General features: G+C 38.6%; 1 protein-coding gene and 1 long non-coding RNA gene across 17 annotated transcripts in view; one reads left to right on the top strand and one right to left on the bottom strand.

Annotated features, from left to right (window-relative positions):
* The window catches only part of CHEK2 (checkpoint kinase 2), a 22,497-nt gene extending 351 nt beyond the window's left edge, over positions 1 to 22,146 (top strand). For 3 of the 16 annotated variants that reach the window (XR_014573783.1, XR_014573785.1, XR_014573788.1), the window contains exons 2-17: positions 1,485 to 1,739; positions 2,284 to 2,408; positions 2,676 to 2,823; positions 3,622 to 3,712; positions 5,833 to 5,941; positions 7,777 to 7,830; positions 8,594 to 8,655; positions 9,161 to 9,260; positions 11,795 to 11,881; positions 12,895 to 13,058; positions 13,278 to 13,393; positions 14,782 to 14,867; positions 18,337 to 18,491; positions 19,393 to 19,548; positions 21,223 to 21,303; positions 21,925 to 22,146. Coding sequence is in view for 1 of the 16 variants with exons in the window: in XM_083804608.1 (XP_083660734.1) it covers positions 1,490 to 1,739; positions 2,284 to 2,408; positions 2,676 to 2,823; positions 3,622 to 3,712; positions 5,833 to 5,941; positions 7,777 to 7,830; positions 8,594 to 8,655; positions 9,161 to 9,260; positions 11,795 to 11,881; positions 12,895 to 13,058; positions 13,278 to 13,393; positions 14,782 to 14,867; positions 21,223 to 21,303; positions 21,925 to 22,020 (1,569 nt within the window). In the remaining 15 variants the exon portion in view is untranslated. Of the gene's footprint in view, positions 1 to 2; positions 1,740 to 2,283; positions 2,409 to 2,675; positions 2,824 to 3,621; positions 3,713 to 5,832; positions 5,942 to 7,776; positions 7,831 to 8,593; positions 8,656 to 9,160; positions 9,261 to 11,794; positions 11,882 to 12,894; positions 13,059 to 13,277; positions 13,394 to 14,781; positions 14,868 to 18,336; positions 18,492 to 19,392; positions 19,549 to 21,222; positions 21,304 to 21,924 lie in introns of those variants that run through there. The other 13 variants (XR_014573782.1, XR_014573784.1, XR_014573786.1 and 10 more) reach the window with 11 other exon arrangements.
* On the bottom strand, positions 16,293 to 24,621 carry LOC310883772. The gene is made up of 4 exons (XR_014573856.1): positions 24,392 to 24,621; positions 22,786 to 22,931; positions 21,887 to 21,994; positions 16,293 to 16,686 (listed from the first exon to the last, which is right to left on the bottom strand). It is a non-coding gene; the product is annotated as an uncharacterized lncRNA (long non-coding RNA).
* Positions 24,622 to 24,630: the final 9 nt, after the last annotated feature.

Consider the following 24,630-nt stretch of genomic DNA (forward strand, 5'->3'; position numbering starts at 1 on the left):
GTGCGGGGCCCTCGGCCGCGCCGGTGGGGCTGCGGCGCTCGCGCGGGGCCGCCGGGGCGCGGCCTTGGGGCCGGAGGCCGCCCCCCACCCCTCCGCTCTGGGCTCCCGGGGGCTCCGTGGCGCCCGGCCCGGCCCTGCCCCGGTGCGGCGGGGGCGGGGGTCGAGGGAGGTGCGGGCGCTGCCGGGTCCGCGCCCCGGGGCTGCGCGGCGGCTGCTGGGCCGCGTCCCGCGGGCCCCGTCTGGCGCCGGAGCGTCCCGGGCCCCCCGAGGCGGCCGCTGCTGGGCGGCTCGGGCTCCGGCTGCGGCTCCGGCTGCGGCTCCGGCTCGCTCCTTCCCGCTGCTCGGCCGCCCTGCGGTGGAGCCGCCGAGGGGCGTTCGGCGCAGCAGCAGCGCGCTGCCGGGAGCGGGCTGGCTGTGCTCGGGCCTCTGGGCCTCGCCGCTGCGTCCGGACGCCGGGGTGTGCACGCAAAAAGCAGCCGGGACGGTGCTGGGTTTTTATGAGCAAAGTAGCGCGTCGGTAAGGGGGCTGGTTTGTGTGCTAGCTGAATTGCGTGTTAAGCTGGATGGCAACCGGCTTAAAAGCAAACGAACAAATAAGCCCCAAGATACACTAATAAATACACCGAGACGGCAGGCCGACAGGTTAGCACAAGTGACCTCAGATGATGGAAGCATCTTTGGGGAGATTAGCGGGCAGTGTAACGGCCCCTTTGTGCGATTAAACGGATGCTGTTGGAGAACGCTGGCTAAAGGCAAGCTGGCTGGCGGGTTGTGCTTCCTCAGCGGGGAGGAAGGCGGCCCGCCACTAAATCCCAAGGGTAGCAGGGCAGGGAGATGACATTGCTGTCTCTAACGGCAGCTTCTAGGGGTGTGCGGTGTATCTTCGAGTCTGACAGAGTTTTGTACATAAACATTTTATACATTATGTATAGGTGTGACTGTTCGGTGAATAAAATCATTGAATAGAACCTGTTTGAAAGATAGGTGTGAAAACTTGTAAGTTATAACCTATATTAAAGGAATACTCAGCCAAGACACCAAGTAGGCTTGCCTGTGGGATAAATCTGCTGAGTGCCTTCCATGTTAGCTACTTTTGCTATATAGATAATGTTTTTCCTTTTTAATTTTTTTTCCTGTGTTTGGGGAACTGTAATGGTTACTGCTTTGTTGGGGAGTGCTTTGTCAGAAACTGTTGCCCAAGCATTCGTGAAATCAAGGGAGTTCTGAAGACCTTAAGCGAAAATCTGGGAATAAGATTTAACTGCTTTAGAACCGGTAGAGGGAGCACCACATACTTTTTTTACAACAAAAAGTCATTGCACATTTTGGGGGGGATTTAAACATATGCAAACACACATGCAAACTTTGGTTGAGAGTCTTATTTGAAGACTGGAAATAGATTTCTATGATAATGGGACTGTATGTGAAAGTTTGTCAATTTTACTTTGCTGTAGTAAGCGCTTTTTTAAATGTTCTCTTTGAAGCCAACATGTCTCGAGAGACTGGAAATGAAGTGCAGCAGTCTCAAGGTGCCCAACAGTCACAGAGTGGTACCAGTTCCTCTTCCAGTGCATCACAGAGTGCTAGCCAGTCATCCTCAAGTTCTGGGACCCTCAGTTCTTTGGACACCGTTCCCACTCAGGAGCTTCCATCAATCCCTGAGGATCAGGAACCTGAAGAGCTTGTTCCTCAGCCTTGGGGTCGACTCTTTGCACTTGGAAAAGGTTTCAGCAATTGTGGTATGTAACTACTATAATACATCTCCCGGTTTTTTTGTAGCACCTTAAAAAAAAGTTATGAGCAGCTTGGTAGGGAGCAGTGTCATCTTCAGATTACGTACAACCAAATTTAAGTACAAGCGTGCAACTTCTGCAGTAATTCTGTGTTCCATGCTACATCCCAAAGTTTACACTGAGTACCTAGATACACAGTTTCCATAGACTTGGAGGAGATTTTAGAGGAATTCTGGGGTATTCGTGTTCTTTGCTACTTGCTTAGTTTTTCCATTTCATACTTCTTGTTATATACATCATATGAGTCTCTAGGTATTGATGAAGGTGAATGGAAAACTATACTATTAATACAGAGAATAAAATTACACTGTGGCAAAATGTAAGGTATTGACAGTACATAGTGTTTTGTCTGAATTAAGACAAGTAAACATGAAGAAACCTGTCTTTGTTATCCTCCTTAGTACTGTTTGACATGATTCTATAGTGCAATAGTTAGTAACTTCCTGGAATTCTGTGTTCTCTCTCCAATTTGCATGCCCTTTCTCTGCAGATTGCGTGAATGATGAGTACTGGTTTGGAAGAGACAAAAGCTGTGATTATAGTTTTTCAAAGCTAGGATTATCTGAGACTGGCTTCTACCAAAACTATAGCAAGAAGCACTTCCGAATTTTTAGGGTAGGTGCTAAAAAGGTTTAACTGTCTTTCTCCATGTTGGCAGGGATTGACTTTGGCAGGGCTCCTAATGAAATCAAAATTTACATACCTTCCTTCAGTGTGGATTGCTTTAATAAGACACTTGGCAATGCTCCATTACCAGGTTTATGAAATAACCTTAGCCTGATTTTCTGAGCCAACAATAGTAAATTTCTACAGTCTGTCATGTCATTACTTTAAAGTTCTTTTTTTCCTTTTGCTACCTACCTGATTTTTTTTCTCTCATAGGAAATGGGTCCAAAAAATTCCTATGTTGCCTATATTGAAGATCACAGTGCAAATGGAACTTTCATTAATAGAGAGCTCATTGGAAAAGGGAAGAGACTTCCGCTGACCCACAACTCTGAAATTGCACTGTCTATTCAGACTAATAAGGGTAAAATATACTGTAAAACATGTAGATTCCTCCTGTGTTGACCAAGAGGTCCTTTCTACAATAATTTGAATATATTCTTTGCAAGTTGAGCTTCTTTGTGAATACTGTACAGCTAAAATAACAGCTGAGAACATAGCTATGAATTGATGTTTCTGAACTCGCATAAAATTCTCCATATCCACCTCAATCCTAACAAAAAAATAAGAAAAAAAAAATAAAAGAAGCTGCATCAGGAACCACCTTACCAGAGTATAAACTTTTATAGTTGTTTTTCTATTTTTGTAACTCCTTCAGTAGCTCTGTATGTGTTGCGGGAGGGACAGGGGAAATAAACTATTCAAGGGAAGAGAGGAAAAAACAGGAAATTACCAGATTTTGCGTAGTAGTAATAATAATAATTTAAACAAAACAAAACTCTTAAAAATTAGGAGGGTTTAGGGCTTGTTTCTTTGCTTTTGCTTTCTCAGTAAAAAGCCTTCACTGAAGCTGACACGGTTGGCTATTTTGTCCTTAAATGTTGTGTTAATTGATTAAGCAGTGTTGTGAAGCTTATACCAAAGATACCATTTTTCAGTAATGAGAGCACCTTGTTTAACCCATTGCTGGTGTAATTTATAGCATCAGTTAACTTTTTTAATATATATTTTTAATTTTCTAATCTTTTAATATTTGTTTTGCTTCTAGCAGGCAGCATTTGCTTAGTTATGTTGTTGACTATAAAAGCTCAGGAAGTGTAGTTATTCATTATAGCTATTTTGAAGTTAATAACAGGAAAATGATCTCCACTCATCTTCCTAGTGTTTGTATTTTCTGATCTTATGGTGGATGATCAGTTGGTGTTTCCTAGAGAATTCAGAGAGAAATATATCATGTCAAAGACTTTGGGAAGGTAAGCATATTTTCAGCAATATGAAGTGCTAATTTTGTTACCGTTTTCAGTACCTTGTGCTAGAATTATTACCAATGTTAACTGAGCTGCTGTTTTAGTTTTTATAATCCTACAAATATTCAAAGTGTTTTACAGGGTCATAAGAGTCATCAGGTACCATTCCTGATGTTTTTATATTTTGACTGTTACATGCAGCAAATCAATTCGATAACTATTGAAATACTTTAACTGAGATTTCTGGGGTCAGTACAAGGATATCTGGGACCAAATTAATAGCTTGTGATAAGTGGTTTAATTATTGTTGTGGAGTGTTAATGAAAATGAAACTTCCTATTCTTTTGTTCTTGCCACTTTGTACCACTTAAAATCTAGCACAAATATCTAACTGAGAATCTCTTTGGCAGGAAACGTTTTAACTGCTATGAATCAGTGAGACTTGGTCCTACAGACAAATGCTTTTCTGGCTGCAGTTAAAAGTATTTTGTTGATTAACAACTGGTGTGTAAGTTAAGAAAGACCATGAATCAGTATATTTCCTTAATCGCTTCACTTTATGTGAATGGTCTAAAGCTGATACTTAGAACATACTTTGTTTACCCCAGAGGTAAGGGTGTCTCTCTGAAATAGGTTCAGCCTAAAACACTTTATGGCACACTGCATTTATTAAGACCAGAGTACTGAGAATGCTGATGAATGCAGTATTTGTACTTGTGTGTTTAGAAATAGAAGATGCTTTAAAGCAGTAGATTATGTGATTACTGAATTAATTGCTCAAGAATTCAAAGTAACATTTTTTTCTGTCTTACAACTATGTGCCTATTTTCTTTACATGCAGTAGTGTTTGTGTATATTTACATTTAAAAGGAGGAAACTGGGATCTGAAAACTTTGATTTTTAGTGTGAAGTTTTTTCAGAAGAATACTGGAATAACGAGTGTTAATGATGAGCATCTTAGTAGTTACTTTAAAGCGTTATCTTAAAATATTCTGGTATGTCTCTTGCTTTATCTACTGTTTGCTTTGATGTACAGCATTTCTAAAATTTAGTTCTTTCAAAAATTCTACAAAATGACCTTTGGTTTTATTTTTAACGTCATCGATAGAAGTAGAAGGAGTTATTTCATTAAAGGCTAAGTAGCAGTAGTGACAATAAATCTGAAATGTGATAAACTGTTCCTTTATTTCTTCCCCAATTATAGCACACTATTCTTTCAAATTTAGACCATAAAGGCAAAATCCTTTCACTGGATTATAGCTCTGTTTCATCTGGTAAACAATGAAACAAGTTTCAAATAATAATAAAAACAAGTATGATAACATCTGTGTAAACCTGCTCTATACAACAGCTTAAATGGGGATTTTGGCTTTGTTCCTCTAGTTGGCTTGGGTTTACAACCTGCCAGTAATTGTGAAACCCAAGTTTTTCTTTAGAAGAGAACCAAGTTTGTAGATTGTTAGCAAGTTTTTTAATTTGTATATTCATGTTATCAATAATAGGAAGTAGGAGAAAGAGCTCTATGTCCAAATATAGCCTTCTACAACATCACTGTTGGAGTCTTCAGGCTAACGACGAAAGCTATTTTCAGGAAAAAGGAGAGGCTATTTTAGATGTGGACAAATCTTTGTTTTGGCCATCAGTGAAGAATTCAGAAGAGAACAGTTAAGCAGAAACAAATCTGAGTGCAAAATACAAGGATTTCTTTCAGTGATAAAACTGCTGCTTATTAAAAATAAAAAGTACCTGTTTTTCACATTTGTACAGTCCTGTTCTGAGAGAACGCTCATTAAGTTCTACATTTGTGCAGGGGAAATGCCGTCACAGCTTCTGTTTGATATTCACTGGTACCCTTTGTACAAACAGATCAGTTGCTGTACGTATTTACTTCTGTGTTTTTGAATAGGGCCCTTGACATCACTCACTCCTTAAATATACTTCTTAACTATCGAATACTTTCTGAGATAGTTTTGGACAACCTGTAATATTCAGAAGGTTGGAAAGTAGCAGCCTCCAATTGCGTGTAGCCTTGTTTAGGCAAATGCCTTCATTTCATTTGTCTATACTTGTTATGCCAATTTTGAAATGTATTTGTAAGTATTAACATAGCTGTGCTTTCATGGTAGTGGTGCCTGTGGAGAAGTCAAACTGGCATTTGAGAAGAGCACTTGTAACAAAGTTGCAGTAAAGATAATCAATAAACGGAAGTTTATGGCAAGTGGTATTAGAGAGGCAGTAAGTATTTATTTTTCTGTCTTTTGGCCATCTTGCAGTGAGCCTGGAATGCTTGGTAACCTTTCTCTCTGACTCCCCAGCTCTCTTCAATTAGAGGGTTTTCTGACTTAATGTCTTTTGTGTATCATTTCCAAATGCCTTTTGATCTTACAGAATATATACAATACTCTAGAAAATACTTGTTTTTATTCTTTGACCACATTTCGTTATTTTAGGACTGCTTGTTAATGTGGTATTACAAAGTGTGTGTGTTTGGGGGGGGGGGGGAGAGGGGGAGTCTTGTGGGGTGTATGTCCCAAAATATACCAGTAAGTTACATAGTTAGTGGAGTCTGACCAAAGATTTATAAGCTCTGCTAATTTTGTTGCATATTCCATCATAACACTCTTCAATAAAATTGCATGAAGCCTTTTGGGAAGGGCTTTTCATGTGTCTAGTCTTATAGCAGAAGCCTGAAACTTAAGGACAAGGCAAGTGGCTGTACTGTAACATGAGAGAGAGATCTGAGCAACTTCAAATCTATTACTCTAATGTTAATTTTATGTAAGGGTATAGGATGAACTTTTAAGAAAAAAATACAATTAGAGGTTGAAAGTGAACGGAAAAAGTTTCATAAACCCACAGCTGCACAACTTACATAAGTTAAAATAGGTTGGAGTAGCCTTATGAATTTCTTTGAGAAAAGAGACTTCAGTGTACAGATACAATATACAGAATCTGTTCAAACTGACAAAGAATTTCATAGGGTGCAGTATAGGAAGCTACTACTTAATTTGGAAAATACTTTTGCAAGGACAAAAATGCTAAGGTGGGAGGGTGTCTTGCTGAGGAAAGGGTGCTATGAGGCTTTAATAGGAGCAGAATTACAGGATGGAAGAGAAGTTACTGATGGAAGTTCAGAGGATTTGTCTTGAGGTTAGTCTTCCTTACTACTACATTTGGAGATGTACAAATGATGCCACAAATAGTGGGAATATGGTAATTCAGCTCTTTGGCACTGACTCAATCTACGTTGACAGAAAGGAAGATTGCAGTATTATGTATGAAGAACGGAAACTTCTGTATGCTGGAGTAGTAGGAGTTAGATAATGTTTAGTAGTGCAAGATTAAATACAAGATCAGTGACAATTTCTATCATCTACATTTGTGTTGGTTCATAGGAAGAGGTAGAGTTATTCTCAGATGAATTTATGATGTTAATCTGATTGAAAATTGCAAAATGCAATTTTGGAACATTATAAAGATTAAGATACAGTGTTATGAGTTATATTTGTTAAGAAATGTCATTGTACAAAACAGAGATAGGACTGCATCTGCAATGTATACAGATTTGGTAATGTGTATTCAAAAACTATTGATCTGGTTTGGAAGAAGAGTAAAAAAGCCTGCTGGGTTGCTTTCATGAGTTGAGCCTAAGCCACACAGAGAGAGATTAAAAGAACCTGTTTATTTTTTTCTGGCTAAAGGCTAAGTTTGAGTAGCATTTAGTTTTAGGGGTAGCCCGCGTGGGAAGCATCTTAGAGGGAGGAAAGCTGTTAAAAGGACAGTATTGCTATATGCTGGCCAAAATTTTTAGGTTGGAAATTAGGTGAAGATTTCTAACCTGCAGTGAAATGACATGCCCAAAGCAATATCTTGCTACACATAGGAACAGCAGTCTATTCAGTTAATTCACAGACGGCACCTAATCAGTTTTTGAAAAAGATTGTATGTTATATTAATTAAAATTGCAAGGGATATGAAACGATGGCTTTTCTGGTACTGTCTTTCATTTCTGAAGTGTCTTATCCCAGAATATTGCTGTGCTACTCTTTGATATTTGATTCTTTTAATAGAACCCAGCTTTTAATATCAACACAGAAATTGAAATATTGAAGAAAATAGATCATGTGAGTATTACTGTACGTTTTTACTCCTTTTTGCTGCATACTGTGCTTCTGTGCTTCACTGACCTAGTGTAGTAATTAAAGATTAATTTTATGTGTTAGGAAATATACAAAGGGATGCGTATAATTACTGCAGTAAATAAACACTTTTTTTTCCTTCTTTTAAGTACGCTAAGTCTTAACAGATACAAGGTTTTAAAAACTTGAATAACAGACATAAATTTGGGAAGAAATTTCACAGAGGAGGTTTCAACCTGAACCATATCTGTAGAAGAAATCTTTCCTTGATTCAGGTTTTGTAAATATTGTTAGATAACCAAATATATAGATTAGATTCCACTGGCAAGTTTTTGGATTTTTATCCACTTTCCCCTCTTTATTTCCCCCCACAGCCTTTCCCCAAAAAAGGATTTTCCTTACCTTTAGTTAGAGAAAGCTTGCATAGATTAATGAACTATCCCATATAAAGAAAACATTGGGGTTATGGAAAGTGACAACTGGAAAAAATAAGGATGCTTGCTGAGTTGTAGTCATGACAAGAATTGAATGTTTTTATATGTGCAGTTATAGGGGAGAAGACAACAGACTTGAATTTAACTGTTTGCCAAAGCCTGAGGCATTAGCCAGTTGCATAAGTGTTAATTTAACTAGCGTGGTTGAAATTATACTAAAATAGGAAATTTGAGATGATACACTGTTGATAAAGTTAGTTTTTACAAGTGGTTCTACTTCTCTGTTTTTTGTTTTTTTTTTTTTTTTTTATTAGCCTTGCTTAATCAAGATCAAAAACTTCTTTGAAGCAGAGGATTACTACATTGTTTTGGAATTGTAAGTAACTAGTTTGAAAGCAAATGCATGACATGTTTTTCATAGCCAAAAAGAGCATAAATAGTTCTGGACTTTTTGTGTTTTGTTATTGTTGTTGTCCCCTTCCATTCCGTTCTGTTATCTGAAACCTCTTAAAATCAGAAACTAGGATAACCAGGAGAGGATCCTTTTATATTTTGAAAGCACTTAGTGCCTTGGATAGTAACCCACTATGCTGCTGTTGTGGATTGCTGCTGCTTTGATTTGGAGCTCATAATAGGAGGTAGATCAAAAAATCTTATAACTCTTGGTGGTGAAGACTCAGAAGATTAGGCCTTAGTCAGCAATGCACTTACTGTGTTTAGGGCATTGCTCATTCATTTTCAGAAATGAAATATATTCTTTCTTTGTAGCCAAAATAGCCAAATGAAATTATTTTGGTCTCCTTCTTGTCTAACAAGAATCCTGCTCCTAACATGAATCTTTTGGAAGTAATATATTGACATGTTACCTACATCTGTTTTAGGATGGAAGGAGGAGAATTGTATGACAGAGTGTCAAGGCCAATCAAGATGAAAGAAGCTACCTGCAAGTTGTATTTTTATCAGATGCTACTGGCTGTGAAGGTACATAATATGAATTCTACCAAGAAAAATACGGTTATGCATTTGCATGTCAGTCAGATGATTTTTTCTGTCATTTGTCACTTCTGAAACCTGCACAATTAATCAACACAGTGCTCATAATATGTTAGTTTAATGAGATTCTGTACCTCAGTACAGCCAAATAGCGTTCAAACTCTTTTACTTATTTAAAAACAAGCAAACACAAAACAGGGATTAAAGCAGCAATACATGCCGTGCTCACTAATGGCAGGATTATCATGTTAGACTTCTCATAGTGTATGGGCAAAGACTCATCAGTGCAGTGCAAAAAATAGTGCTTAAATGCTTACTATGAACTCCTGAATGAGCATTGTGGTTCAGCAGACAACAAATTAATTCTATATAATAGATTTTCAAAGACTAAATATTGAGTTGTTACATAAGCTTCTAAATTCATGAATTTAGAGGAGGGCCATGAAGATGATCAGAAGGCTGGTGTACCTCTCCGCTGAAGAGAGGCTGAGAGAGTTGGGGTTATTTAGCCTAGAAAGAGAAGGCTCTGGGTAGATCTTACAGTGGCCTTCCAGTACCTAAAGGGGGCTAGAGGAAAGCTGAGGAGGAACTCTTTGTCAGGGAGTGTAGTGATAGGACAAGGAGTAATGGCTTTACAGAATTACAGAATGGGCAGAGTTGGAAGGGACCTTCGAAGATCATCTAGTCCAACCCCCTTGCTGAGCAGGATCACCTAGAGCACATTGCGCAGGATGGCTCCAGGTGGGTTTTGAATATCTCCAGAAAATGAGACTCCACAACCTCTCTGGGCAACCTGTTCCAGTGCTCTGTCAACCTCACAGTAAAGAAGTGCCCCCTCATATTGAGCCGGAACTTCCTGTTCTTCAGTTTGTGCCCCTTGCCTCTTGTCCTGTCACTGGGCACAACTGAAAAGAGACCGGCTCCATCCTTTTGACACCCTCCCCTCAGATATTTATATATGTTAATGAGGTCTCCCCTCAGTCTCCTCTTTTCCAGGCTAAACAGGCCCAGTTCTTTCAGCCTGTCCTTGTACGACAGGTGCTCCAGTCCTCTAATCATCTTAGTAGCCCTCCTCTGAATTCGCTCCAGTAGTTCCAGTGGTTTCGTAGTTAAACTAAAAGAGTAGATTTAGATTAGATACAAGGAAGAAATTCTTTACTCAGAGGGTGGTGAGGCACTGGAACAGGTTGCCCAGAGAAGTTGTGGCTGCCCCATCCCTGGAAGTGTTCAAGGCCAGGCTGGATGGGGTTTGGGGCAGCCTGGTCTAGTGGGAGGTATCCCTGCTGCCCATGTCAGGGGGGTTGGAATTAGGTGATCTTTAAGGTCCCTTCCAACCCAAACCATTCTGTTATTCTATGGAATGGTAAACATATTTCATTAGTAACTTCTGCACAATTGTTTTCCACATCACGCTTAATTGTCTGGACCTGTATATGCTTTCAGATCAATTCTCTTCCTTTTGACTGTTTTGCGTCTTGCCAAAAATTGAAACTTAATAGTTGTTCTTTACAAGGCATTAATAAATAATAAACCCAGAATTATTTTCTTTTTCAGTGAGTGAAGTATTGTATTTTTCCCCTATTCTCACTTTTGGGATAGCTGGTCATGTAATAAAAGTGGTATCGTTACTTTATACATCCCTTCAATGCAAATGCGAAGACTTCACGAGTACATATTTTGAACTACTAGTTGTTTCTAGCTTTAGCACAGATTTCATTGTATCATAATACGTCTTTTATGACTGAACTTTAATTCTTGCTTGCCGTCAAATGCTCTCCTAATGAAATGAGAAGTTTGTTCTCAGATTTAGAGCCAGCAGAAAACTGGATAGTAGACTTGCATGTAGGCTTCAAAACTACAGATAAGAAAACAATTCTGCATTTGCCTAAAGGAATCAACTTTTTTCAAAATTCTTTGTAATTTAACCTGACTTTGACTTTATATCACCTCTTTATTCATTTTTGCTAGTTATATCACCATGTTTTTGAACCCTTTTTCAGCCTCCAGCTCTTTGACAACTGAGATGTTTGTTAAATTTGTCTACTATTACTCAAAATCGTAAGGGTTGTTGTAGCATGGAAATCTTAATTGTCTTTGCAGACCAAAATGTGGACTTGAATTTATGAGAATATGATCGTGCAATAATAATGACTAAGAGAAGGAAGAAAGAGAGATGGAAAACCAGAATTCCTGCAACATAGAATTTTGCCCGTCATTAGTTCTCTTGTTTTACTGACATGAGGAAAGAAGTATAGCTTTTCAGTGAGTGGGAAGGATTTAACAACTTTTCAGTCCTACACACACTGCTTGCATGTGGATTGACAATTGAAGCATAATTGTTTCTAAGTTGCTTTTTTTGGCTCTAAAAAACGTCATGAGTTGTGTAGGTTTAAATGCGTACATGTCTCTTGTGCAATAATTTCACTTATCCCACCATTGCTATTTGAAAAATTGGAAAGCTTAGATTTTAAAAAAGATAATAGTCTGTTTTTCTTCATACATGTTTGTCAACATATATCTAGTATCTTCATGACAATGGAATTATACACCGAGATCTAAAGCCAGAGAATGTGTTACTTTCATCTTCTGAAGAGACATGTCTGATAAAGGTACGGGAACTTAAATTTATAGTTGCTCAAGGAGAAGAATGGAAGTACTCTTTCTCATAACATAACTCAAAAAAACTATAATTACTCATACAAGCTGTGAAGTAACCTAAAACTTTCATGCTTTTCATATGCTTAATTTTACTCTTGTGGATAGTTCAACCTATACATCTAAGAACAACTGGGAAATTTTATGCTTAATACCTTGTACAGCACTTAATTGAGTACAACTTTAAATGTGGCTACATTGTTAAAAATAATAAATATGAATTTCAGACAGCATTTCCACAAATATCCAGGCTGTTTTGTGAAGGAAATATATTTTTTCAGATAAAGCATTGAGCAGATTTGCTTGTTGAAATGCTTAGTCCTCAAGTAGTGTCTTCTAATAAGTGAGAATACTTGCGTTCTCAGGTTGCCCATTAACATCCACATTTGAGAATGCTTTTTGCTAGGGTGAAGTCTGATCTTCTTCTATATTTCTCCCTACTCATCTTCTCAGTTGTTGTTAACTGACTTTTTAGTAATGTTTGGGGTAAATTTTGTTTGTAGTCGTACTGGAACTGTGCTTTGAAAAGAGGAAACTTAATGCCTGAGAAAACAAGAGCTGCTGCAAGTGACTAAGAACCGACAACTGCAGTGTTAGAAAACACAGTTACAGTTTGCCTGTATTTTCTAGTGAGCTTTTCCTGTAGTCAGTGAAGTTACACCACTGGATAATAAATGGATGTCAAAATAATGGAAGAGAATTGGCTTTGCCATTTTTTTTGTATGGATCAAGAACAATCCAATGAGATTGGGGTATGGCTTAGTGATGGGACTTAGTAGGTCAAGCTGATAGACTAGGTGATCTTGAAGGTCTTTTCCACCCTAGATGATTCTATAAAGCCGTTTGTTTCATCTACCCTTTTCATGACTTTCTATAATGTTACCTCCTGCTGTATACTGACAATATGATATGTTCTAGTACAATCAATCCTAATATGTAATGTGGTGTTACTATTTTTAAATACAAGATTACAGATTTTGGACAATCCAAGATTCTTGGAGAAACTTCTCTTATGAAAACGTTATGTGGTACTCCCACGTATCTTGCTCCTGAGGTTCTAAATTCACTTGGGACTGCTGGATACAGCCGAGCTGTGGACTGCTGGAGTTTAGGAGTTATTCTTTTTGTATGGTAAGATATTGCAGAGATGCTACCTTCATTGGGCAGTCAGTGACATACATGGCTCAAGACTTTGCAACTTCAGTATATTCAGTAGAAAGTGAAAGTGTGTTTAAAAATGTATACATGTAAAAGACACTGTGATAGCGGATGCTTTAAAATGTGTGACTAGTTTTGCATTCACTGTGACAAAAACTGTTATTTAATTTCTTTTCTTTTTTTTTTATATAGCTTGTGTGGATATCCACCATTTAATGAGCAAAATACTCAACTATCTCTGAAAGATCAAATCACTCGTGGAGAATACACATTCATTTCAAAAGAATGGAAACATGTATCAGGCATGGGTATGACTCCATTACAATACGTAGCAGAATATCTAGCTCTTTTGCCATATTTTTTGTTTTCTTTTAACTTCTTTTCACCTCTGTGATATGTTGCATGTTGATGTGTTTACATTTCTTAAGTAGGCTCTTAATACATTTTTTTCAAAGTTGGACCATTACAACAAACAATTACATTTTCCTTGAAGAGATGCTACCCACCAGTACCTTTTGTAGTAATATTTAGCATTATTAACTCCAAAAATACAGAAGTTTTGAGCATGTAGGTCTGTTTTTCATTTTTTTCACTTTTTCTTCTAACTTTATGAAGCCGGTCAACAGATCTTTGCCTCAAAGATTCTTCAAGTGTTGAACCAAAAATAATAGGAATTTAAGGGATATGTATGAATTAGAATTCCAAGAGAGAAATACTAAGAGGAATTTTAAGCCTGGAGTGCAAAGACTAGCACCATGAAATATCAGTCAAAATTGTGGAGTCAACTATTTGGTCCACTCTAAACTAAGTAGTCTGCCAAATTTTTTTATTTTTTTTGCACAGTAAACTAAAATGATAGTTACTGTCTGCATGTTTTTCTTCAGGACATTTTATATGCACAAAATAATTGCACTATTTGCCTTAGGTACTACTTTGTATATGCAGAAGAGTTTCTCATAACTGGTATGATCATTCTCTTTCTAATAAACTTGCCAAATATAACCCCTTCCTAAATTACCTGAAGCTTATTCAATAATATGACAGACGTATATGGGAATGGAAATTATGTTATGGTCATACATAGTCCCAATTATGCATATAACAGAATAATCAGATACAACGAAAAATTAATCTTGCCAAAATTCCTTTATGGAAGATTAGGAGTCATTAAATACGACTTAAGTACTCTATTTTTCACAGTGTCTATTAAGCAGTTTCAGAAGACAGTAAAGTTTATATGATCAAGTTGAGCATACGTGCATACATCTTGTCTCTTCTTTCTCATCTCAGATGGATGATCTGCTTTCCAAGACACCATAAACTGTTGCTATTTCTCTGGTAACAGGAAACTAAATTAAGCTATTTTTGCATGTCCATATTTAGGAAAATGCTGAACTACCTGTGCATGCACAGAACATAAATGTTGGACATGTTCAGTAAATGTACGAGTAATTTTGGCAATTTGGTATGTGTGTTGAATCGTGTGCATGTAAAGGAAAAATGGTTAGTCTTCAGCGCTCTCTGGCCATGGAAAGAAGAAAAATGATCTGCTTAGCCAGTCTTTTGGGCACAACTGTCAAGTGTTATTAAACATGCTGCTGCACGTAGTTTTGGAGCATGCATATTGTTTAACTTATTTTCAGGTAACGAATTTACTGATCATATATCAACCAACTTTTTTTTTTCTTCATCTTAGCTCTGGATCTTGTGAAGAAGCTGTTAGTAGTGGATCCGAGCAAACGTGCTACAATAGAGGAAGCCTTAGACCATCCTTGGCTTCAGGTAGGAATAGATTCTTAACCAAAGTACAGCAAGGCTGGCTTGTTCCAGGGATAACTCCTTGATGTAAATTCAAAGACAGTTCAATAGCCTGAATTTTATGAGGTTTTGTTAATACTGTGTAATTTGCTTCTGTAAGGAAGCAGGCAAACTGTGACTACCCTGGTCACCAGAGATCTATGCATACCTGATCCTGTGTCTTAGGCAAATACCTATACAAAATACAAAAAATAACAGGGATACAGTGATGGGCAGTAAGAGCTTCAGTTGTGTAGCTTCTTGGGAATAACAACTGTTACCTTAAGTTAGAGCTTCAGTCCACCTGTCTGTAGGCTGTCCCTGACAGTAGCCAGCAGAGGAGCAACTGTCACTTTGTGCTTCTTATGGGCAGGCACTGCTGCCTGCGGGCCAGCTGACTATACTGTTTCTGCAGGCTGTGTTACGACCAGAGGGATCCTGCTGCCTACTTTCAGACAGAGAAGAGGGAAAGAAAAGGCTGTTTGTCTGTGAATTGTTTGTTTCACTGGCATTGTGAATGACATGTAGGAAGAGGAGCCATCAGATCCCAGCTTGTAGAATGACATTAGCCCAGATACCATAGCCACAAATTGCCAGTTGAACAACTTCAAACCAGAGTGAGCATCTTAAACAGACTGCTGCAATGTCTATCAGCTGTAAGCAAGGTGATCATGCAGTACCTTGCTGTATGTCGTGCTGTAAGACTTTCTTGCAGTGTACAGAGAAAATTTGCTTCTTTGCTCTCCCAACAAATGCTCTCTCTGCACCACAAAGATTTTCTCTTTTCCTGTTCTCTTTTTTTTCTTTCTTCTTGCAGTGGCAGCTAGCTCCCCTTCAGTCTTTCACTGTGCTTGTTTTCTTGGCCACTGTCCCTGGCAAAGCCTTTGTTAGCTCTTAACCCCCTCTTATTGCTGCTTTTACAGCAATGGTATGCTTTCTCAATTCTTATAGTTCTGTGTTCCTTTTCAACTGTTGTTGCTGCTATTCCTAGTCTTGTAGCCTTGCTTGATGGTGTTCAGTGCCTTTTCCCACCTTAAACTTAATTTCCCTTTTAATTTGACTTCTCCTTTGCCCTCCACTTTGTGACAAGTTCCCCATATATAAGTTTTTATCTTTCCATACACTTCAGCCAGGGAGAAAAAGGAATTACTCTCTTCTCCAAAGTGAACACACTATACTTAGTTTTATGTCTGCTTTCTTTTCTCTTTATTATTTGAATACTGCATCATCTTTGTAGCTTAACTAACAGCAATGTAGCTCCTGTGAGTTTGTATGTCGTCTCTGCACAGGCTGAGGGCATTTTTGAGCAGTATGTTTACCTCCTAATGTAGCCCAACCCTTGCTAGAATGTGTTATCACTACCTGTGCTAGGACCCTTGGCAGCAGCCTCAAGAAGTTGTAGAGAAAAGGTTTATGGTCTCATGATCTTTATTACATCACCATATAGTAAAAGATAGTTCAAAGCAGCTTAGAACAATGCTGAGTAATATGATTCTTCCAGACTAAATCTGTAATATTTCATAGTTGATAGTAACGTGTATTCAGGTAAGGGAGACAGACTCAGATTCTACATAGAATTTGTCCACCTGTCCAGCTAGAAGAAGGCGTTTCATTGTTTATGTATTTGCTATCCCATGGGTGCTTGACTCTGGATCCTGTCTTATGGGCATTGTAAAGTACTCAGCTCTTCCATCAAGGTAGACTAGGTCCTGTTCCAGCCTATCATCTTTAGCTAAGAAGCGTGTCAGGACTCCTGCAGTCTTGTCATCTCTGGCCTTACCATCAAAACAGTTGTGTTTCCTTTCTAGGGAAAAAAAGGAAACAGATTTTGATGTTCAGAGAATCAGATCTCAGTGGTCCTAATGGTAAATACTAACAACGAGCTCCTCATGGTCTGTGCTCAGGAACACCTTGGAATAGCTGGAGCTTGTTAACATCTGTCAGGGTCAACACTTAGATTAACGGCTGAGCACAAGTAATAAGTACAAGTATTCCTTGCGTGCCATGACATCCAGCAAGTTGCAAGTCTGTTGTGCTATTTAATGTCCACTTTTCTGCCAGTAATTCTTTCCCATCGGCCAGATAGCTTTTGCTGGAGGTTGTGGTGCCAGCTTAGCAGCAGAGGTTGACAGGCTTCTCTTTTTGTTGAAGGATACTGGTACTAAACTAATCCTCTCCATAGTCTGATCCTGCTTCAACACCCTTCGTTTTCCTCCATGGCCTGCTCTGAATTTAATGGAAAATCCCGTATCTTTGCAATTTTTCATTTTAAAATGAAGCCTAGTCTGCACGTGTAGCTAGGCTGTGCTTTCAGACTTTTATTCCCTGCAGAGCTGACTGCAAAAAAAAACATGGAGTATTCTGCTGAACACTTTCTTTTAATATAACTGGCAGCTTCTACATCTGTTCTGAGACATTTCTCTTTAACGTATGAGAATCAAGATATGGCTTTTTTAGAGACCAAGTCTGAGAGTGGTTCTGATAGGAAGGATCTCGTCGTTTGAACATTTTAACAGTCCAACCTCATCTTGTTTTTGTGGGCAGGCAGTGCAGAACGTTGCAGAGTTTTTCTGGCAGGTGTCCAGGACTCTGTTCATACTATGATGATCATGAATGAGTGTCACTGATTTGGGAACTCTCTGAGTAGGAGGTGATGCTTGCTCTGCCTCCTGTTGTAGTCTAGTTAAGTTTGTGAAAGGTGGTCTTTAGTTTCTTGCTAATTTTGGCACCTCGGAGGGGACCACTGGGCCTATGAGCTTTCCTGGATGTTTTTGTTTAAGGAGGCTGAAGAAAGTCACCTAGTCTATAACTGAGCCAACACGTTCTGCTTGCTTATTCTGTGCATAATGCCATTCATATTCCTCCATTGGGAACAGTGGCTAGTTACAGATGCTTAGGTAAAGAGCAAAAGAAACAGGGTAGAAGCAAGGGAATATTGCTCAGAAATCAACAGCTGGCAGTTTACTGAGACAGAAAATGCAATTGTTTGACAATTGTTTGAAAGTCATTAACTTGTCCTAATTATACTGCTGGGCATCAGGAAATAGTTCTTGTCATTCTTGGATTTTACTACTGTAATTTTGTGTGTAACTTCTACAGTGGGTTAACTGACTGTAGGTTCTTACATTTTGATTATGACTGAGCAGGGTAAGTTATTGATAAACAATGCTATGCTTATTTTAAGAATCACCGATATGCATAATGGGAAAGGGGAAATATGATAGTGATTTAGACAAGTTAAGACTGAGATATTTCAGTATATAAAATTGTTAGCATCTTGACTATATATTCCCTTTAGGGGCAGCTCTTACCGCTATGTTTGATTTTTGAAGACAGGACAAAAAATTTTATAAGACATCATACCCGCAAATCCAATTGTCATCCAGCATGCAGATGCCATTCTTTAAGCTGTTTCCCTTCATGAGCTGTTACTAAGAATATCAGTTATTTATAGGTAACGTACACTGCCTGCTTGGAAGGCCAACATCCAATATGTTCAGTTCTAGATATCACACACCTTGAATACTACCACCAAAAAAGCTGCTTACATCTTGTTACCGCGAGTAGTAAGAAGGAGCTACTGGCTCCCCACTCCCTCTTGAGTTGTCTGTAAGTATTGTCTTATGAAGTATGAAAAAAATCCACAAGATTCATGCTTTGTGCGCAGCTAATGCATGTTAGCCTCCTCTAGTGATTCGGGGGTCCGCTAGAGAATTTTTCAGACATTATAAGTATGCATGTTATTAAAACAAAACATCATTTCTACAGCTCTATTTAAACCAGTACTGTTTTCAAATTAGTGTTTTAATACCTGTGCTGTTTACTCCATTCTTCATTTAAACCTGAAACTGTAAAACTTAGTGAGCCACTTAAACCTGAGTACTATTCAGTGGATATATCTTACCTGTATTTACATGAGTCATCTGAGGTTCCAACTATAACTTCATGGAAGTCCACGTCAACCAAGCAGGTACTTCTTAATAAAACATCTTTCAAAGGCATACAAGCAATTAGTTGCTGTGTCTGCCTCTGAAAACTTTACTGGGATCTTGTGAAAGGTTCAAGATTATTTTGGTTGTTTGCTGAAGAAAAGCTCAGGTGTTTGTTGTGTAAGTGAAAAAAATACCTTGCCTGTCAACTCAGAGGTAGCCACAGTCAAAATGTGACACTGAAAATAAAGTCCAAATTCTATGTAGAACAAATTGGATGATCACATCAAAACCTTTCTGTAGTGCTTAAGAATGTAATTGAACCAAAAAAGGGGACATTGCAATAGTCCGTAGACTAGAATAAGAATTCACCTCCCCTTGCCTTCCACCCAAAAAATGGTTAAAATTTTTGAAACCCTTAAAAGCTAGATGGTTCCTTATTTCTAATTGTGCCTCTACCAGTGAACATCCCATTCACTTCTCTTTGAGTTCCCCAGTCCTTGCTGTCATAATGGGACAAAGTTATAACACCTTTTATCTTTAGTCAGTCATTTAGAATAAATGTCTGTTTTTGGTTCTAGATCAGTTGTTCAGCTGGTGAACCTACAGTCACTGTTCAAAAGCTCAGCCAAAGGAAATGATCTGTATTAAATGACTATGAGCAGCTACTTCATTTAGTCCCAGGAAAGGTTTCAAGACCTGATTTCAGCTTTGGAAGTCTGATTTAGGGTTTGCAGGTAATCAATAGTAACCATTCTAATAAAATTCCTGCTGGAGAAATTGCTGAAACCAGAGAATGAGACTTTATTTTTAGAACAGGGAGTATGCAATGTCAAATAAATGTCTTTTTTTGCACCGATTTCCTGTTTCCCTGAGGTTGCCCAACACAGACTAAGAACACCTCTGGTCACTGGCTGCTGAACCAGAATGAATCTATGTGCTGCCTTTTCCTCTTGAAATACATCTGACTTTCTGCTAAACTAACTTTTTTTAACAAATGATTTGTGCTAGCCTTCCTTACCCTGTGCTGCCCTTTCTTCCCCTTAATGCTTCTGCAGTCAGACCTGTTCATGCACAAGTGAGACTAATGACATCCCTGAGTCTACTTCACTCCAAGTGCATCTCCCACTTGCCCTCCCCAAACAGCAGCTGCTGGTTTACCACTTCTGGTAAATAGAGAATAAACTGTATTGTCTAGTGAACTTGTCACAATAGGGAACAGTGTAGCAATATGTATGCTCTATGAATAATATAACAGTTGACAATAATAATTTTGATTTTTAAAAGTGAAATTTCCCATTTGCAACATTTAATATGCTATATGGACTTAGGGTAGAGGTAACAGTGGAGTGCTTCTAATGTAACATTTTGTTTGAAAGTTGTTGTTTTATTATGGGTATTTTAGCTGGTTCTTCTCTTAGTGTATACAACTTTTTTTTGGAGGGGTGGAGGTGGAGATGTGGTTAAAAACTACCCAAATCCAAAATACTGATGATGCTAAGCTAGTGGAAATGAAAATACTATGTTAGAAAGGGAAGTTGTCATGAGAACAGCATGTAAGACTACAAGCAAAATTCTTGTTTTTCAAGAGCAAGGAGCTTGGTTTCGGGGAAAGCAAGGTCTCAAGTCCTGATAAAGGCCTCTTTTGATAAGGCTGACCAGTAGATTACCTGCACAAACTCCTAGCCTGTACATTCTGTTCTTTCTGTGTTGTTACACTTCATTGAAATGACATTGTATGTTCAGTTTTAGCTTGGCTAGTATTAGCTAAGTAGTTACTAGGGGAAACTACTTCTTTGTAGAACTACAGAACTATTTTTTTTCTTACCAGCACTGTATGTAAACCACCTGTTCAAAATGCTACTCTGGGGCAAATTAGGATGATGTTTATTTTGGGGAAGTGGGAGGGAGGAGGGGAGGTTGGATCAAAGTTTGACGGTAACTATTGAAGGTCCTTGAGAGTGTTTATTCTTGAGAATTCCTCTCGGGTAGAACATCTTTTTTTGAAATTGCACATTCCAAGTTTTCCTTGGGTAATAAAGCTGATGTTTCAAAGGACCAGTGTCCTGATCATACATAATGTAATTGCTGCAAAATTAGTGTTGCTTGATTCTATATCACATTTGTGTTCAATTTAGGATAGTCATCACTTGCTTTTGCTCACACTGGTGTCTGAAACCTTAGAATACTGGAGGAATTGACACAACACTGTTGCGGTGTTTTTGTAGTAATCTGGGACTATCATTACAGATCCTTTCTCCTAGCACTATATGATGATGATGATTATTTTTAAATGATGAGGAAAAAAGTTACTCCCTTGTTTTCATTACTTATTCATTCATCCCTTAATTGCTGATCCACCTTAAATATTCCATATATTACTTAGGTTTACTGCTTTTTCTTTTCCACAGGATGAGAATATGAAGAATACATTTCAACAGCTACTTGCTCAGACAAGTGCCACTATGAATCCACCGCAAATATCAGAAATGGTATGTACAACAGATCAGTTAAAGATTAATACTTGATGCATAGAGAAACTAGATTTGAAAGTAATCCGTAATAAGAAAAACAGAAAAAATGGAGAACTTACTACAGAAGTGTGCGTTTTGACTTTATGTAGCTGGTCTGCTAATTGTCTCTCCTGCTTTCTGAATAGAAGCAACTGACTTTTGTGCTTTGGCAAGACACTTTGAATTGAAAGAACAGTCTCTTAAGCTTTAAAGGATTATTCGCATATTTAAAATTAAACACATGAACATGTACATTTTGATGGATTCAAGTTATGAACATTTAATATTCAAAGAAAAACTCTCATGTTAATGAAAGCTTAGAAATGGTATTGTAACATTTGTTACAAGACACTAATTAGCATTATTTTAAATAGTAGTCAAAGGTAAACTTGGGGGCAGTCGAGGCAGGAAATAGAATAAGGTCAGTGTCTTATGTGAGAAAGGTCACTATTAGATCATTGTAGAGAAACATTTAGTCTTGCTGCTGTTTTGGCTACAGGAGGGCGATTTTATCCAACATCTGTAATTATGTAGCAGATACAACAATCGGGTTCTGTCTTACCTGATTAATGTAGCCATCCTGCTGCATCTTTCTTTTAGTCAGCCACAACGAGAAAGCGTCTGCATGAAAATGAAGATGATTCTATCTCATCTAAGCGTGCTGTTGCTTCTACATCATTTCAGAAAATGAGGTGAAAAAAGTGACTTGTTAACTATTGCTTTATTTTATGGAAAGCAGAATTTTTATTTTTAAGAAATCTTATTGATTGAATAACTATTGAAAATGCAATTAATAAATAAAAGTAACTTTGTAAGACCGAAGTGATTACTGTGTATGCATGAGAATTTACACAAACAGTCATCTCCAGTTCATCTAGCTGTCTGATTCAAAGCAAGTGTCAGAAAAACTTGTATGTTTCTTGAACAAAGTAAGGAAAAAATTTAGGCTAGTTTCATTACTACATATAGTCTTATATTCTTCTGTTCAAATATCTAGCTTAGGCGTGAAGGTAATGCTTAGTCCTCACAGATGAAACAGGAATAATAAGTCTGAGTTTTTGCCTTAGCCATAGTATTACCTGACACAAAATGCTGCCCACAAACTTCTCAGGAAACTGAGAAAACTCAGGAAATAAGAAAACTCAGGAAATAAGAAATTCACTATGAGAAGGACTGTAAGCAGAATAATTGTATTCCTTACTATGATTATACATGCTATAACATTTTTTTTCATGTATCTGTCCTGAAAACCATTAGGGATTCATTTTGTCGTATCTTACTCAGATTTGATGTAAAACTACTGATGGAGCTTGAGGGTCTCTGGACGTTAGATAAAGCTAAATACCGGGCTGACAGATTCAACAATTCTATGAAGTGGCTGTTAGGCTTTCAAAGCAAAGGTTATCATCTGCATGTACTTGCTACCCAGTGTCTTGAAAAATGTATATTATGTTTATTTACCTTAAGATGGACTGAATAAGAGGACACATGATATCCATCTTCCTTACATTATTTCATAAGTTCCGGCAAGAGAAGAACAATGAATTGGACAGAGAGAAAATTTTTAATTTTCTTCTGTTAAGTGAAAAAGGTTTCGGACTGTGTGCCTATTGATAGAGGATATTAATTTCATTATACTATTCATCATATTAATTTCATCATATAATTCAATAATTTAATCATATAATTTCATCATATAATTCAATAATCCCTCATTAATTTCATGCGGGAACAATTTAATAACTTTGTCCTAAAACATGCATTTTATGATTACAGGCATTTAATGTACATGGATTAGGAAAGAATAAAGTCTAATGCATTTCAAAATAAACCACTATCAAGTATGAATTAAGATTTTTCATGAGGCGAGTTTTCCCTTTTGTGCCTATTGCAGAGATTTCATGTTTTTGAGATATTTGTTATTGGTCATTTTTAATGGTAAGATGGCAGTTCTTGTGCACTTCTATTTTTCTTAATGAGCCAGACGGAGGAACATCCATGGGCATCTAGGTGAAAATTCAATCAGATCCAATCCAGATGCACAGAGACATGCACTTCTCTTGTTTTTTCAACTGTCTCCTAGTGAATTAACTTTCTGCACATGTATGACTGATTGCACATTCTGAAAGTGTTGTGGTACTTCCTGTTGCTAGTAAAAGGGAATAGTTGCCATTTGCTAGGTAAAATGGTCACAAAGGACTCAATGTGTTTGGTCTAGGTCTGGTATACTGTAAAAGCCAATACCTTTGGGACTTGGTTACCAGTGAGTTTAAGAAGACCTGCATCATTACGGACCAGAAGATAATCCACTAGCTACTCTACGCAGCGAGTTAACTGTAATTGGTAGTCAGCTAGAAATTTGAAATTTCTAAAATTGATTCCTCCATATATTCCATTCCCCTAGTTAGATTATTTTTATTATTTTTAATTGTTTTGCTTGGATCCTTTCCCTGGGTCCTAAGACCTGCTTTCCAAAGAAATCTTAATTTTCATCTTGCTCATTTGAAGTCAAACCTTTGAGCCTATGGCGATGTGACATCATTTTACTGCAGAAAGCTTTCTGAAGTTTCAGACTTACGTTTTTCATGAAATTGCAAGTGTGGAAGGTGTTACTGAATTCCACTACGCTAGGGGTGGCATCCAGTTTTCACTTAGTCAAGAAGTATTCCCACCCAGCCCTTCTGAGCAGGGCATTCCAGGGTCTTTGTACAGGTAGTATTTGCAGCATCTTCAGTGTAAACTCATTACCTGTTCACTTCAACAGGGATGAGTCTACAGCGTTTGGAAGGCTTTGGTTTAGATACTGGCGCTATAAATATGACAAGGCAACGGCTGTACCTAGCCGTGCCTGGTAAGAGCGATACCAGTGACCAGTCTCCGTACTTGACATTTAGAGGTATGATGTGGAACGCCACCAAACAAAGCCTTGTTGCTAAGGCTGCCGCCGCCTTTACGAGATGGTCCTCCACCTTCGTGGCTGTAAAACGACGTTGAGCGTACGTTCTCTGTGAACGGGGGGCTTGGAGTTGCTCACAGGGTGAGCGGACGGGGCTGCCTGCCCGCTTACCTTTTTTCTTCGGCCTGCGTGGCCCGTGTAGAGGCCGGGCTCGCGCCGCGTTCCGCGGGGCCTCCGGCGGAGTCGCGGCCCGGGCTGCCTCGAGCGGGAGCGGGCCGCAGCCGCGTGTCCCGCCCCGGGCGGGAGGCCTCGGCCGGGACGAGCCGCGCTCCCGCCGGGGGCTGGCGCAGGACGTCCGGCCCGGGGACGCGCCGGAGCGGCCCCTGGCGCCGTCGGGCGGGGGGCGTCCG

The sequence above is a fragment of the Anser anser genome (assembly GCF_964211835.1).
Source record: "Anser anser genome assembly, chromosome: 18".
NCBI classification, from domain to species: Eukaryota; Metazoa; Chordata; class Aves; order Anseriformes; family Anatidae; genus Anser; species Anser anser.